The following is a 14659-nucleotide window of genomic DNA, read 5'->3' as shown; positions in this document are numbered from 1 at the left end:
ATTTGAAATATATACTTGTCAAGGGGATCCTTTTACAAGCTCTCGGTGTTTAACTGGACACATTCCAGCTTCTCTTGGGCATCGTGATTAAATGAATATGTCGATTTCTCCTGTGAGTGGTGAGATTAAATGCATTTTGTGTTGCTAGGGTTATTTGCACCACCGTCAAGGAGCTTGTTTTCATCGCCATTTGTTTGTTGGTGAGATCTCCAGCACAGTCTTACATTTATTTTTCATGATCCCATCACAAAATGAGTGGCATTTCGATGACATTTGTTTTCTTTGTTTTGCTATTTCCAACCCTACCCCTTCACCTAACCATAACCCCCACAGACGCCCCCCCCCCCCCCTTTTGCTTTTTACAATAGGTACCTCAATGAAGGCTATTGCTATCTCGAGCTGGGTTAATTCCTACATCACCCTGTCTGTATGGACAAACAATCTACATTGTTGCCACCCAGCTTTAAAAGGATGTCAGATTGGCATCCCATCCAGGGGTAGTGGCCGTCTCTCCTCTGCTTCAAACTACAGAACCTGGTAATAAGACCAACGATGCAATGGGGCAAATATGTGAAATGATTGTACAGACATTTTTTGAAATAATATTAATGATAATGTAGATGTCATACAATGTGTATTTTGGATAATAAATGGTAAAATACAAGATGCCATTTGGGAATACCTTCAAAATGCTCTCTTTCTAACTACATGCCATACAGTCAAAATGAAGTGTAATTTCAATGTTTTCTTACCTGCCTGTACCAAGTACATTGCTTATTTATTTATTTATTTATTTTTTTAAATATATTTTTAATTGAGCTTGGCACAATATCTTTTTCATTATACAAGTGTGTGGACAATTTGGTGCTTTTACCATAAAATCCACAATCATAGTGACATTTTACGCATAACTTCTATGCTAATGGGCCTCAACATACAGGACTGACTACTATTACTACTACTACTACTTTGATAGCTAATTTTGAATCTTTGCTCTAAATCCTGCCTTTGTGCTACAACTGTGATCTTGTTTACAGTGATCATCATTTCAGCATTGTGTCTTGAGTTGATCCTTAATTCTGATGATGTTTACAGCAATTATTGGATCAAAGGAGAGATATTCTGCAAACAGACAAACAAGCTGACGTGGAGACAGCAATGACAACATAGCCCCCATGAATGACCAAAGTGAGGGTTTAGGCATTGCAATTAGATCAGCATTCAAGATCAGAGATTACTGATCAGGATCAAAGATGAGTACTCATGATCAAAGTTTAGCAGTCTGCTGTGTAAGCAGAAGGATGTTGGATCTAGGCAGAAAGATGCCTCTTTGACTCCCCATATAATGTTTTAACTGCATTTGAATATCAAAGCTAAAGGGTGGATGCATCATCAGACTGTGCAATGTTGACTAAAATTACTATCATGTGACATTTGTTACTTTCTAATAATTTGTCTGTTTGGCTTCCAAATAGCTGACTTTACCCCATCTGAATTGTTGTGCAGTGTGTGACTGCTGATATGTGAACATGTATTTCTATTTGTCATACGTCAAAATACGTAATTTGTCATACATCAACATTCTATTTTTTTGTTATAAAACCAACAGAGCACTTCTACAAAACAGGAAAGAGAAATCATACTCGAGAGGCGCTAACATCAGAAAACACAGCAGCCACAGCAATATTCACTGATTATCCCACATTATGCCAGCGTTCTGGCCTTAAAAGCAACACGCTGAGTATAAAACCAAAGCCTTGAAATAGAATTCTCAATTGAAGTAATATCCAATATATGGCCACTATTCTGAGTCATACCAGCAGAACTGTATTGAATACTGCAGATTCTCTTATTAGTCAGTAGTGAGTCATCTGGGGCAAAGGTTTTATCATAAACTTTAAAAACAAAGTACACTTTATTTGGCGTTATGATTTTTTAAATAACAACACAGCCCCAGCAGTTTGTGAGGTATTTAACTTTGAATCATGTTGATGGGTGTGATATATACATATATCATATCATATACCTATAAATGATATGCCAATATGATTGGATAAAACACTAAAGAATAAATAGCAATACACCGGGTAATATTTTTCATACCACCCGAGTAATCGGCCAATCCGGACAGCAGAGCGGCGCCACGACGAAGAGGCATGGTCAGAGGAACTGTGAAATACTGGTGACTCACTGTTAATAATTTCTTATGTGTCCAACCTTGTAGGTTGATCGTTAAAATTAAAATCGTTAGTTGTAATTATTTATAGGAAAAGGTTCTATTTGAACTTTGAATGTTTACACAGGAGAGAAAAGTGAGAAAATCTTAATGCTTGTTTGAGAAACCCATCTATAATAATTGTAAAAAAATAACGCTGACTACTTCGCTGATTTTGCCTATCGCGGGTTATTTTTAGAACGTAACTCCCTTTCGCGGCCTCGCAGTTTCGCAGATTTTTTTAGTGCAATTTTGCATGCTTCTTCTTTTTTTTTTTTTTTTTTTTTTTTTTTTAACAGCGCATTGTGTTCTGCGTCCTTATCAGGCGGGCTGGTCGCGGCACTGGTCGGCATCACCGCGATTGCTCTCACTGCCTCCAATGTGCTTACTGAGTCTGCAGGCTCGGTAAGCGCCGCAGCGGCCACTCACACCGCCCCTGTCTCTGCTGGGCTGAGCTGCATCCAACTCCAGCACCAGGTCCAGAGACTACGCTCACTGTTTTGATGCCACAGCACCCACTGCACGGTCTCAGTAACTGCAGCCGCAGAGCTCCGTGGCCATGACTTGGATTCTTTGCGGGTCCCATATCCATACTCCCGGAGGCAGTGAGTGAAGGGAGAGCATGCGCATTGTGTTCTGCATGCATTTATCACTTATAGGTATATGATAAAATCATTATCAAGTTGTTTTACCAATGAATATGGCTTTATACATACACCCTTCGGCCTCAGGGTGCCTCAGGGTGCCTCAGGTGTATGGTTTTCTTCAGGGTGTATAAATCCATATTCATTAGTGAACAACTTGATAACTGATATTATATATATAGGGTGTATAAATCCATATTCATTGGTGAACAACTTGATAACTGATATTTTATATATATATATATATATATATAATCAAATTCTTGCAATAAACTTAATTGTCTGCCAACAAAATTATGCTTTCATTACTATTTCTCAGTTTGGTTGTCTGTCTGGCTGTCAGGAGGATTATGCAAAAACCTCCAGACCAACTTCCATAAAATTTAATGGAGGGGTAGAGCATGGGCCAATTTCCATTTTCTATTTATTTTCATTTATATAACACCAAATCACAACAGAGTTGCCTCTAGGTGCTTCACAAAAGTATGGTCTAACCTTACTAACCCCCAAGGGCCAAGGTAGAATATTTAAAATAAAATACAATTGTGGAGTGGAACAGTGCAAAATGGATTTTTTTTTTCATCTTCTTCTTTTGTCTTTCTTTAACATTCCAGGATAGGGTTTCTTATTTTTATTCATTTAAGTATTTTCCGGAGTAGTCTTACCGGTTAAAAAAAAAAAATTATTATATATTTATTTTATTGTTTTGTTTTGTTTTTTTCATTGTTGCTTAGTTAGTTTATTAGTGTCCTTTATTCTTTAATTATTAGAGTTTATTTTGTTTAGTGCTTTGATTCCTTGGGAAAATCACAAATAAATAGCCATCATAATAATTATTATTAACAACACGTGTGATTTGTATTTATTTATTTATTGTATATAAGTCACACCGAAGTATAAATTAGAGGACCCCACAAGCTAGTAAAAAATGTGACTTATATTTCAGTAAAAAAGGGTATTTGTTTTAGACTTCATTCATTTCTCAGGAATACTACATGGACCTCTGTCCATCCATTTTCAAAACCGGTTTATTTCAGTTAAGTGTTAATGGCGTGGCAGATGTAGTGCACAATAAATACCTTAATTAATTTTATAATATCACCAGCAGTATGCATTGTAAATATTTATAAAATGCATATTATGAAAGACAGTATGTACACTTTTAAAGCTTCAGTATGTACAATGTAGGAGTTTTTAGATTATATTAGATTAGATTTTTTAGAATGTTATTGATCCCTTGGGAAGACTCCCTCAGGGAAATTGAGGTTCCAGAAGCATTTTATAGCAGCACACAGGGTAAGAAGCACACAGAGTATTCAAAGTGAAAGTTAAAAAAACAAAACAAAACACAGTTTACAAATTTAAAAATATAAATAGAAATATACAAATATAAATACCAGACATACTGATCAATACTGGTTTACTGGCTACAAAAAATAGTTTTCATCATCTTAGATTAAGTTCTTCACAATCGCTATAGGAGCTGGTCCCTTTCATGGAGGCCATCATGTTGCACTGCCGTGTTAATACAGTAGCCCAAAATAGATACACTTCTCTGCTTTTCATATGTATTTTGCAGAACATCTGAAAGAATGAAGAAACAAAGAGGAGGAATTGATGGTTGCTCCCCTGTACACCATCTACTGGTTACTAACAAGTTTTAGAACCATTATTACCTCCGCCAAGGAGGTTATGTTTTCGGTCGCGTGCGTTTGTTGGTTGGTTGGTTGGTTGTTTAGCAGGATTACTCAAAAAATCCTCAACGGATTTCAATGAAATTTTTACCAGGGGTGTATCTTGGCCTAACTTAGAAGTCATTGAATTTTGGTAATGATCCGGAACACGATGCGGATCCAGCAATTTTTTTTAAGGATTCTTTATCATTGAAGGATAGGGCCAGTCTCAACATTTGTGCATCTAACTTCATGAAGATGGGTCACAAAAGCTGAACAAATTAACACAACAATACAACAACAATAATTTAGCATTTGTTTCTCCTCATTGAATAAACTTGTTATTATAAAATAAAAAAAGTGTAATTCATGCAGTTTCTCTTTATAAATACATTTGCTGAAGAGCTAAGGGGTTTAACCACAGAATCTGAAACATGACGGTAGATGCAGGAAACGATGTGGAATAAGTCTCTTTGCCAAAGGGTATTACATGTGACGTCCGTGACCCTATGGCCTTGGTGGAGGTTTGCGCTCTCTGAGTGCTTCTAGTTTTTGCAATAATTTAAATAACTGGACATGTGTTGCATTAAATTTATAAGATATATTGTAGAAGATCACATAATCACCACAGGAGATCAGACTATTGGCATTAGTGAGGTTTGGCCCTTTTTGAGTGCCTATCTTGTGTGGGTTGTAAACATTGTTAATTTGCAACATTTGTAATGAATTAGTGATTAGGCTGACTCAGAGGTAGATCTATGTGCATCCAGCAGAGATGTTTTCTGCACACTTAATAAAAAAAAATTCCCATGATGCATTGAAATGGTATACGGTCTGATTTTATGCAGCCACCCTGCCTGCCAGACACTTTGAAATTAGATGGCATAGATTGAAAGCTACAATGATTCTTTCTTTTTTGTTTAATGTGGGTGGTTTTGAGGAGGGGCGGGGAAGGGGGGGGGAGGGATCAAACTTTCATCTTTGAAACTACATTGGCCCCAGTTAGCAGGAAACACATGGCATCAATGCCAAACACCTGGCTGCCCCGCCAGGAAGGAAGACGGGGAAAAAAGAGGAGGGAGAGGGGACGGTGCCAAACGGCAAACTATGTGAAAGTATTGAATAATAACAATAAACTATTTGACTGCTGTTTTTTTTTTTTTTTTTTTTTTGGTGAAATGAGGTCTGATGGTCAGACCGGAAGGCAAATTGGGATTCACAGAAAATGTAGCCTGCCAAGAGAGAGACCGGTTGACTGGTTGAGGTTGCGAGGGCGAGATGATCTGAGTCAGCGGAAGTAAGGTACCCTCCTCAGCTATTACCAAAATTAACTTTCAGCTACACACGCTCACTCGCCGTGACGCCCATCGGGTATAACACTCTTGTTACTTTTTACTTGACTGCTGTCTTCCCAGCATGGCATTTTTATCAACCCCTGTACCAAAATCCCAGCACACCTTCCAATAAAACTGACGGCTTTGACCTTCCCGAGTTTACTGAGCTCCATAAAAACTGGTAAGCCCTCAAAATGTCAATATTTAGTGTGTGATGTTCCAAGTGGAAGTTGGTATAAAGTAAATAAATACTGAGGAAAATTACGGTACTTTTAGATACGGCAAGAAACACTGGTGAAATTTTGTTACACGTTGCAGTCAGTTATGTGATATTTAGCGTGAAAAGGCAATGACCTTTAAAGCCTCAGTACCTTGGCAGTCTGGGAGGAGTTGGGAAGACGTATGCTGTATATTCCGCTCTCTGTCACTCCTGATCGCAGGATCTCAGCACAATCTCTGAAAGTAAGGGGCTCTTCTTTGGGCGTGTTGGAGATTTCTGCAAAATCATGAAGATATGGGATTACCAAGAGGGTTTTACATGTGAAAGCGATTTTGGACACAATTTAGTATATATTAGGGATTTGCAGTTTGAACTACTCAACAAAAATATAAATGCAACACTTTTGGTTTTGCTCCCATTTTGTATGAGATGAACTCAAAGATCTAAAACTTTTTCCACATACACAATATCACCATTTTCCTCAACTATTGTTCACAAACCAGTCTAAATCTGTGATAGTGAGCACTTCTCCTTTGCTGAGATAATCCATCCCACCTCACAGGTGTGCCATATCAAGATGCTGATTAGACACCATGATTAGTGCACAGGTGTGCCTTAGACTGCCCACAATAAAAGGCCACTCTGAAAGGTGCAGTTTGTTTTTATTGGGGGGGATACCAGTCAGTATCTGGTGTGACCACCATTTGCCTCATGCAGTGCAACACATCTCCTTCACATAGAGTTGATCAGGTTGTCAATTGTGGCCTGTGGAATGTTGGTCCACTCCTCTTCAATGGCCTGTGTGAAGTTGCTGGATATTGGCAGGAACTGGTACACGCTGTCGTATACGCCGGTCCAGAGCATCCCAAACATGCTCAATGGGTGACATGTCTGGTGAGTATGCCGGCCATGCAAGAACTGGGACATTTTCAGCTTCCAAGAATTGTGTACAGATCCTTGCAACATGGGGCCGTGCATTATCCTGCTGCAACATGAGGTGATGTTCTTGGAAGTATGGCACAACAATGGGCCTCAGGATCTTGTCACGGTATCTCTGTGCATTCAAAATGCCATCAATAAAATGCACCTGTGTTCTTCATCCATAACAGATGCCTGCCCATACCATAACCCCACTGCCACCATGGGCCACTCGATCCACAACATTGACATCAGAAAACCGCTCACCCACATGACGCCACACACGCTGTCTGCCATCTGCCCTGGACAGTGTGAACTGGGATTCATCCGTGAAGAGAACACCTCTCCAACGTGCCAAATGCCAGCGAATGTGAGCATTTGCCCACTCAAGTCGGTTACGACGATGAACTGGAGTCAGGTCGAGACCCCGATGAGGACGACGAGCATGCAGATGAGCTTCCCTGAGATGGTTTCTGACAGTTTGTGCAGAAATTCTTTGGTTATGCAAACCGATTGTTTCAGCAGCTGTCCGAGTGGCTGGTCTCAGACGATCTTGGAGGTGAACATGCTGGATGTGGAGGTCCTGGGCTGGTGTGGTTACAAGTGGTCTCCGGTTGTGAGGCTGGTTGGATGTACTGCCAAATTCTCTGAAACGCTTTTGGAGATGGCTTATGGTAGAGAAATGAACATTCAACAGCTCTGGTTGACATTCCTGCTGTCCTGCTGGTTGACATTCCTGCTGTCAGCATGCCAATTGCACGCTCCCTCAAATCTTGCGACATCTGTGGCATTGTGCTGTGTGATAAAACTGCACTTTTCAGAGTGGCCTTTTATTGTGGGCAGTCTAAGGCATACCTGTGCACTAATCATGGTGTCTAATCAGCATCTTGATATGGCACACCTGTGAGGTGGGATGGATTATCTCAGCAAAGGAGAAGTGCTCACTATCACAGATTTAGACTGGTTTGTGAACAATATTTGAGGGAAATGGTGATATTGTGTATGTGGAAAAAGTTTTAGATCTTTGAGTTCATCTCATACAAAATGGGAGCAAAACCAAAAGTGTTGCGTTTATATTTTTGTTGAGTGTAAAAGGTTTTTTTTTTTGTTTTTGTTTTTTTTGTTTTAGGCAACATCACAGTTGGGATTTAATTAATTATTAATTATTCCTAAGGTCCCCTGCATCCCGTGTAAGGATTTTGGCATTGCTAAACATCTTTGTCCAGTGACTTCCTAAGTCCATATACTCTGGAAAAGTACTGTATTGAGATTTTTTTTTTTTTTTTTGGGTCTCTTCAACAACCATATTTTTGACAAATGGTAAAAAAAAAAAAAAAATTACAAATATTGAAAATAATTAAAAATTTTGATTGAAAATATGGATTCAATCAAATGTTTGAAACAAGAACCCTTGAACAGGCAATCACCCACCCAGCTTTGGGAAATTCTGTTACCGGATTTTACTTCTGTTTTTAATTATGTTATTGAATATTTATTCATTTTAATTATTTATTTAAATTTTATGTTGAATTGTTTCATGTGAGGGTGCCTTGAGACAGCTTTGCTGTGATTTGGTGCATTATAAGATAATTAATTAAATTAAATTAATTAATTACCGGATGACCTCGTGGAGTAGTAAGGTCATGTGGTACCAAGGAGTTGCAGGTCATGTCAACATGTTGAGACCTAGTTCATGTTTTATAGCCTCTGTGAGCCCAAATACGACTTTGCACTCACACAATACCCCACAATGGGAATGGGAATTTATTTATTATTTTTGATTTTGCAAATTAATTAAAATGAAAATGTACATAAGTATTCACAGCCTTTGCCATGGAATCTTAAATTGAGCTCAGGTGCATCCTGTTTCCACTGATCATCCTTGAAATGTTTCTACAGCTTAATTGGCGTCCCACCTGGGGCAAATTCAGTGATTGGACATGATTTGGAAAGGCACACACCTGTCTACATATAAGGTCCCACAGTTGACAGTGTATGTCAGAGCACAAACCAAGCATAAAGTCCAAAAGGAATTGTCTATAGACCACCAAGACAGGATTTTGCCGTTGCACAATTGGGGAAGGGTATAGAAACATTTCTGCTGCTTTGAAGGTTCCCAATGAGCACAGTGGCCTCCATCCACCACAAATGGAGTTTGGATCCACCAGGACTCTTCCTAGAGCTGGTTGCCTGTCTAAACTGAGCAACCCAGTGTTCACTCTGTCAAAATTCCGGTATTCCTCTGTGGAGGTAGGGGAACCTTCTAGAAGGACAACCATCTCTGCAGCAATCCACCAATCAGGCCTGTATGGTAGAGTGGCCAGACCGAAGCCACTCCTTAGTAAAAGGCACATGGTGGGTCATGTTTGGTGGAAAGCAGGCACCATCCCTACAGATGGTGGCAGCATCATGCTTGGAATGTTTTTCAGTGGAAAGAACTGGAAGACTAGTCAGTATGGAGGGAAAGATGAATGCAGCAATGTACAGAGACATCCTAGATAAAAACCTGCTCCAGAGACCTCTTGACCTCTCCTGGGGTGACGGTTCATCTTCATCAAGACAATAACCCTAAGCACACAGCCCAAGATATCAAAGGAGTAGCTTCGGGACACTCTGTGATGTCCTGAGTGGACCAGCCAGAACCCAGACCTGAAACTGATTGATCATCTATGGACTAGAACTGAAAATGGCTGTGCACCGACGCTCCCATCAACCTCATGGGAGCTTGTGAGGTGCTACAAAGTGAATGGGATAACTGCCCAAATATAGTGCACCAAGCTTGTCACTCATATTCAAGAAGACTTGAGGCTCTAACTGCTGCCAAGGTGCATCAACAAAGTACTGAGCAAAGGCTGTGAATACTTAGTACATGTGATTCTTTTTTTGTTTGTTGTTTTATTTTGTTTTATTAAAACTAGCAAAAGAAAAAAAAAAACCTTTTCTATGTTGCTAATAGGGTGTGTGTGAGTAGAATTTGAGGGAAATAATGATTTTACTCCATTTTGGAATGAGACTGTAACATCACAAAATGGAGGTGAAAAAGTGCTACAAATCAAGTCACTGCTCCTGTGGTGACTGGACAGCTGATGTGCCAAGATAGGTTTGTTTGAGCCCAAGATCCTTCAAAGTACAGTGGTAGCAAATGTTCAACGGGACAGAGGACGGCTGCATGGTGCTCACGAAATGTAATTCAAACATAAATGTAAATCATTTGGGCACAGCAATGAGATTTTACTTTTAGGTTTTGACTAAACTGATTTATTGCCTGGTTGACTTCATGATTTATTTTTGCTACAGAGACAATAAATCCATGTCCCTTACAGGGCTACTCCACAGGTGCATCGTTCTACTATGATTTCCCATCATCCAAAAAGTGCAAAAATGAGATAAAATGGTTTAATCCATCTTTCCCACTAACCAGCTGGCTTATAAAGTGCAAACCTGCCCACCCGTCTGAAAAAAAGTCAGGATTTGCTCCCTCTGCCAGACATGATCGAGCTGTTCAACTTTAACAAAATAACAATAACTTTTAACCCCAATAGAGCACAATCAAGCAAGATTCAAGCCGTAATCACTACGCATACCCTGTAAAGATGATTGAAGCCGTTAAGACTGCAAATATCCAGACGTTACCACATGCTGTCACCGATTTTGAGAAACAGGATGAAATTCTTAAACAGTCCAAAATCTGAATTGTGATTTCAAATCTGGTGCCGGTGAGGGCCATAACTACCATATATACCATGTTTGTTGTAGATTGACAAAGATGGATCAAAGAGTTACTATGATGCTTAAAAACATACCCTGATTTGCCGTTGTGGATTACGCAGGAAGAAATGGTAAATGGACTGCATTTATATAGCGCTTTTCCATCTGCATCAGATGCTAAAAGTGCTTTACACATCAGTGCCTCATATTCACCCTGATGTCATGCTGCTGCCGTGCAAGGCACCCACTACACACAACTAGGGCATTAAGGACCTTGCCCAAGGGCCCTTAGTGATTTTCCAGTCAGGCTGGGATTTGAACCGAGGATCCTCTGGTGTCAAGCCCAACGCTTTAACCACTAGACCATCACCTCCCCTAAGGGAGGGATGCATTCTCTGGAATAGCCCTCTTACCTTTACAGTGGTTGACCATAGCCACTAGCTGCTGCACCGTATCTGAAAGCACCTCTTGCTGTCTCTGTATTAAGGTGCTGTTCTGTGATGAGCTGCCGAGTTCACCCTGGAGTTGACTGACCCGGTGACTCTGTCTCTCCAGAACCTCCTGAAGCTGCTGCTTCTCATTCTGCAGACCCCGCAGCTCTCTACTGTAGCGCGCCTCCAACGCCACAAGCCTCTCTTCCAGAAAACTGTCAAACACAAAAGGTGAAAACTCATCCATCCCAGTATTGATGTATTATTGTGAGAACTGCTTTTATATAATAAATCGAAAAAATACTAAAAACCCATATTATGTTAAATTGTGTTTCTGGATCTAATATATGGTGTGTTAATCAGGTGGATTTTGGCTGGAGAAATGACATGAATGTGATACACCTAGTTCACTGTTTATTTTTCTGTCTTTTCCTGTATCGGTTGAAATTCCAAAGGAAAACACACACACTTACACTGTATACAGTATAAACCCTCTGTGACAAAACCAATAGGTTTTCTGAATTAAGGTTTTGAAACTCAAGTAGAGCAGCTACGAATGTCGCCATCTTGGAAGTGCCTAACTCTGCTGAACCCCTTACAGGCTCAAAAAATAGGTAAAACTGTGGAACCTGTGCAAAACCAGTTTGAATCCTGAATGCATCTTGCAATTGTCAAACAAGTTGAAACTATAGCTGATTGGAGGTGGGGATTCCCCGTAGATCGTTCGACACCTCATGGCTATAACAAATTGTTACATACATATAACAGATGTTGTCAGTTATATACGTATACAGATTTTGTCCATTTTGTACATATAACAGATTTCAATTATAACAGACAAATTTCGCTGGTCCAGCTGAATCCATTATATGCAATTTTTACTGTATTTAAAAACAATACAGCATATAAAATTGTCGAGGCTAACACAGTAATGCATAAAACCTATTTCCATTGAGGTCCTCGGAAAAAGTAAAAAAGACAAGGCAAAGATTAACTAACAGGCTAACTTGGTTTGGGGGCTTGATTGATATTTTTTGTGTGTGTTTAGGGTGGTGGTTTTCAACACGGGTAGCTTGAGTATTAAATGTATGACCAGCATACAGATTGCATCTGTAACCGTTGCCCCATCAATGGATGTAATATCAGCAAACTATGGACTAATTTGCTCTTGATTTAGAGCTAACAGTGCTAACATAAGAATTAAATAACATTAAAATTTCACATAATGTAAACAGTGGAGCACCAAATGTTTTGTTTGTGTTTGTACAATTAACCAAACAGCAAGACTTATTATGTCTGATAATTGTGATTAAATGCTGAGAGAATGCTGAGTCCTGGCCTCGCTAACTGCCACTGCTAGCGGGGCCCTGAATCCAGCATACAGCTGTTATTCAAGTGGCCATATCCCTAATTATTCATGACTTTATGGCATAAAATTGATTAAACTGATGGTTAGATAAAAAAAAAATGCAGTCCTGTACAGTTGTTGTGTATGCTGAAACTATAGACGCCAAAAGTTTTTATTTGTTTTTTCTTAATACCAGACTGTAGACTTGTTTATTTGTGGTTTAAATTTGAATATGATAACATGGAGGTTTACATGGGGAACTGCAAGATTTGCCACATCCGCATTGGCTTCAATTTAATCAAACGCCATAAATCCAACAGGCTGATTTCACCAGCTTTATTTGCAGTGTCTCATCGAAACAATCCAATTGCTCTGACTCAATGTGCTAAATTTCAGTTCTGTGCATGTGCTGGCTAAATGCCTCAAACTCTCACTTTCTGCAACATTTCACTGTGCACCCTGGAAGGAACACTAAGACAATCCAAATTATTTTTACAATCACATCCATTTCACAGTCACTTTGTGAGAGAACATTCAATAAAATTGGCATAGCGAGCTAACAAATTGTTCTCCTTTGTGGTTTGAGAAGCGGTGTAAGCACGGAGAGTAGTGATGTTTAAACAGTTCAGGGGTTTTGATGGTATAAATATGACTTTTTGGATCACATTGCATCCCATACAGTTAAACGGTTACGCTTATGAACCCGGCTATTTATTGTTATCATAATATATATTGCTTTTTTCATATCCTCAGAGTCTCTGGGGTGTGCCGTGTTCCCTGCCAGTAGTATTTTGCATGTTATGCCTACGAAAACAACATGTCTCTTTCTTCATTCCAGTTGCCGAATGACAAAACTGGCTCCATGTCCTGTTGGATCAGTGGGACTCGTCCTCATAACCACAAGAGTCCTCATTTCCCTCTCACTCAACAGCCTCCTGGCTGCAAAATCAGTTTGACCTTTGTGATTTCACACTTCCCGTCACAGTGTTTGCTTTCGTGAAGACGGATTCATTTATTTACATGTCAGCGCCGTGTCATCAACATGAAGGACGAGGGCCTCAGGGCAACGTAGGGCCAACAAGAGTCAGATGTGTAACAGGTGGTGTTGGTGCATTTTCACTTTCACTTGGAACAGATGGTTAGGATGATAAGAAATGAGATACCTCGGGTGTCAATCATTGCTCTGACACTTTGGGTTCATGCAACATGCTCCTGCTTTCCAGCTGTGCAAAATATGCATTTTTCTGGATGTCCATGTACATGTGCAGCATTAAAATCGCTTCGAGTATAAATAAACCCCAAGGTACTGCCATTTTTACCCAAGGCCATCAAATCTGGCCATCAGGTATTGCAAAGGCTTTTCGTCTGTCGGTCCATCCGTCCATCCATCCATCCATCCATCCTTGTCTGTGCTCTGCATAGGTCCTATTACAGAAATTCACAGGGAACAATCTTGGGACACAGACCTTGGACAAATTCAAAGATGGCTAACGAAGTTAAATGTCAGGCTCCTCTCCTGTGGAACCAGCTCCCAATTTCAGATCAGGGAGACAGACACCCTCTCTACTTTTAAGATTAGGCTTAAACTTCCTTTTTGCTAAAGCTTATAGTTAGGGCTGGATCAGGTGACCCTGAACCATCCCTTAGTTATGCTGCTATAGACGTAGACTGCTGGGGGGTTCCCATGATGCACTGTTTCTTTCTCTTTTTTGCTCTGTATGCACCACTCTGCATTTAGTCATTAGTGATCGATCTCTGCTCCCCTCCACAGCATGTCTTTTTCCTGGTTCTCTCCCTCAGCCCCAACCAGTCCAGCAGAAGACTGCCCCTCCCTGAGCCTGGTTCTGCTGGAGGTTTCTTCCTGTTAAAAGGGAGTTTTCCTTCCCACTGTAGCCAAGTGCTTGCTCACAGGGGGGTCGTTTTGACCGTTGGGGTTTTACAGAATTATTGTATGACCTTGCCTTACAATATAAAGCGCCTTGGGGCAACTGTTTGTTGTGATTTGGCGCTATATAAAAAAAATTGATTGATTGATTGATTTCTGGTATATTATATCAAAGCTAGGGAGAAATAAACATTTCTAAAACTCAAAATGCTGTTTTTGTAACCTGATAACATCTCTGGAGCCATTTACAAGACATTTTGCAGATGTTAGCTGCATGCTAACT

At 39.9% G+C, this 14659-nt stretch overlaps 1 protein-coding gene across 1 annotated transcript in view; it reads right to left on the bottom strand.

Annotated features, from left to right (window-relative positions):
- Positions 1-14659, bottom strand: part of angpt2b (angiopoietin 2b) — a 94170-nt gene that overhangs the window by 17777 nt on the left and 61734 nt on the right. The window contains 2 exon segments of the mRNA XM_034160413.1: positions 6238-6362; positions 11126-11358. Coding sequence (XP_034016304.1) covers positions 6238-6362; positions 11126-11358 — 358 coding nt within the window.

This window comes from Thalassophryne amazonica, chromosome 20, assembly GCF_902500255.1.
Source record: "Thalassophryne amazonica chromosome 20, fThaAma1.1, whole genome shotgun sequence".
NCBI classification, from domain to species: domain Eukaryota; kingdom Metazoa; phylum Chordata; class Actinopteri; order Batrachoidiformes; family Batrachoididae; genus Thalassophryne; species Thalassophryne amazonica.
This window is presented reverse-complemented; position numbering and strand designations above follow the sequence as displayed.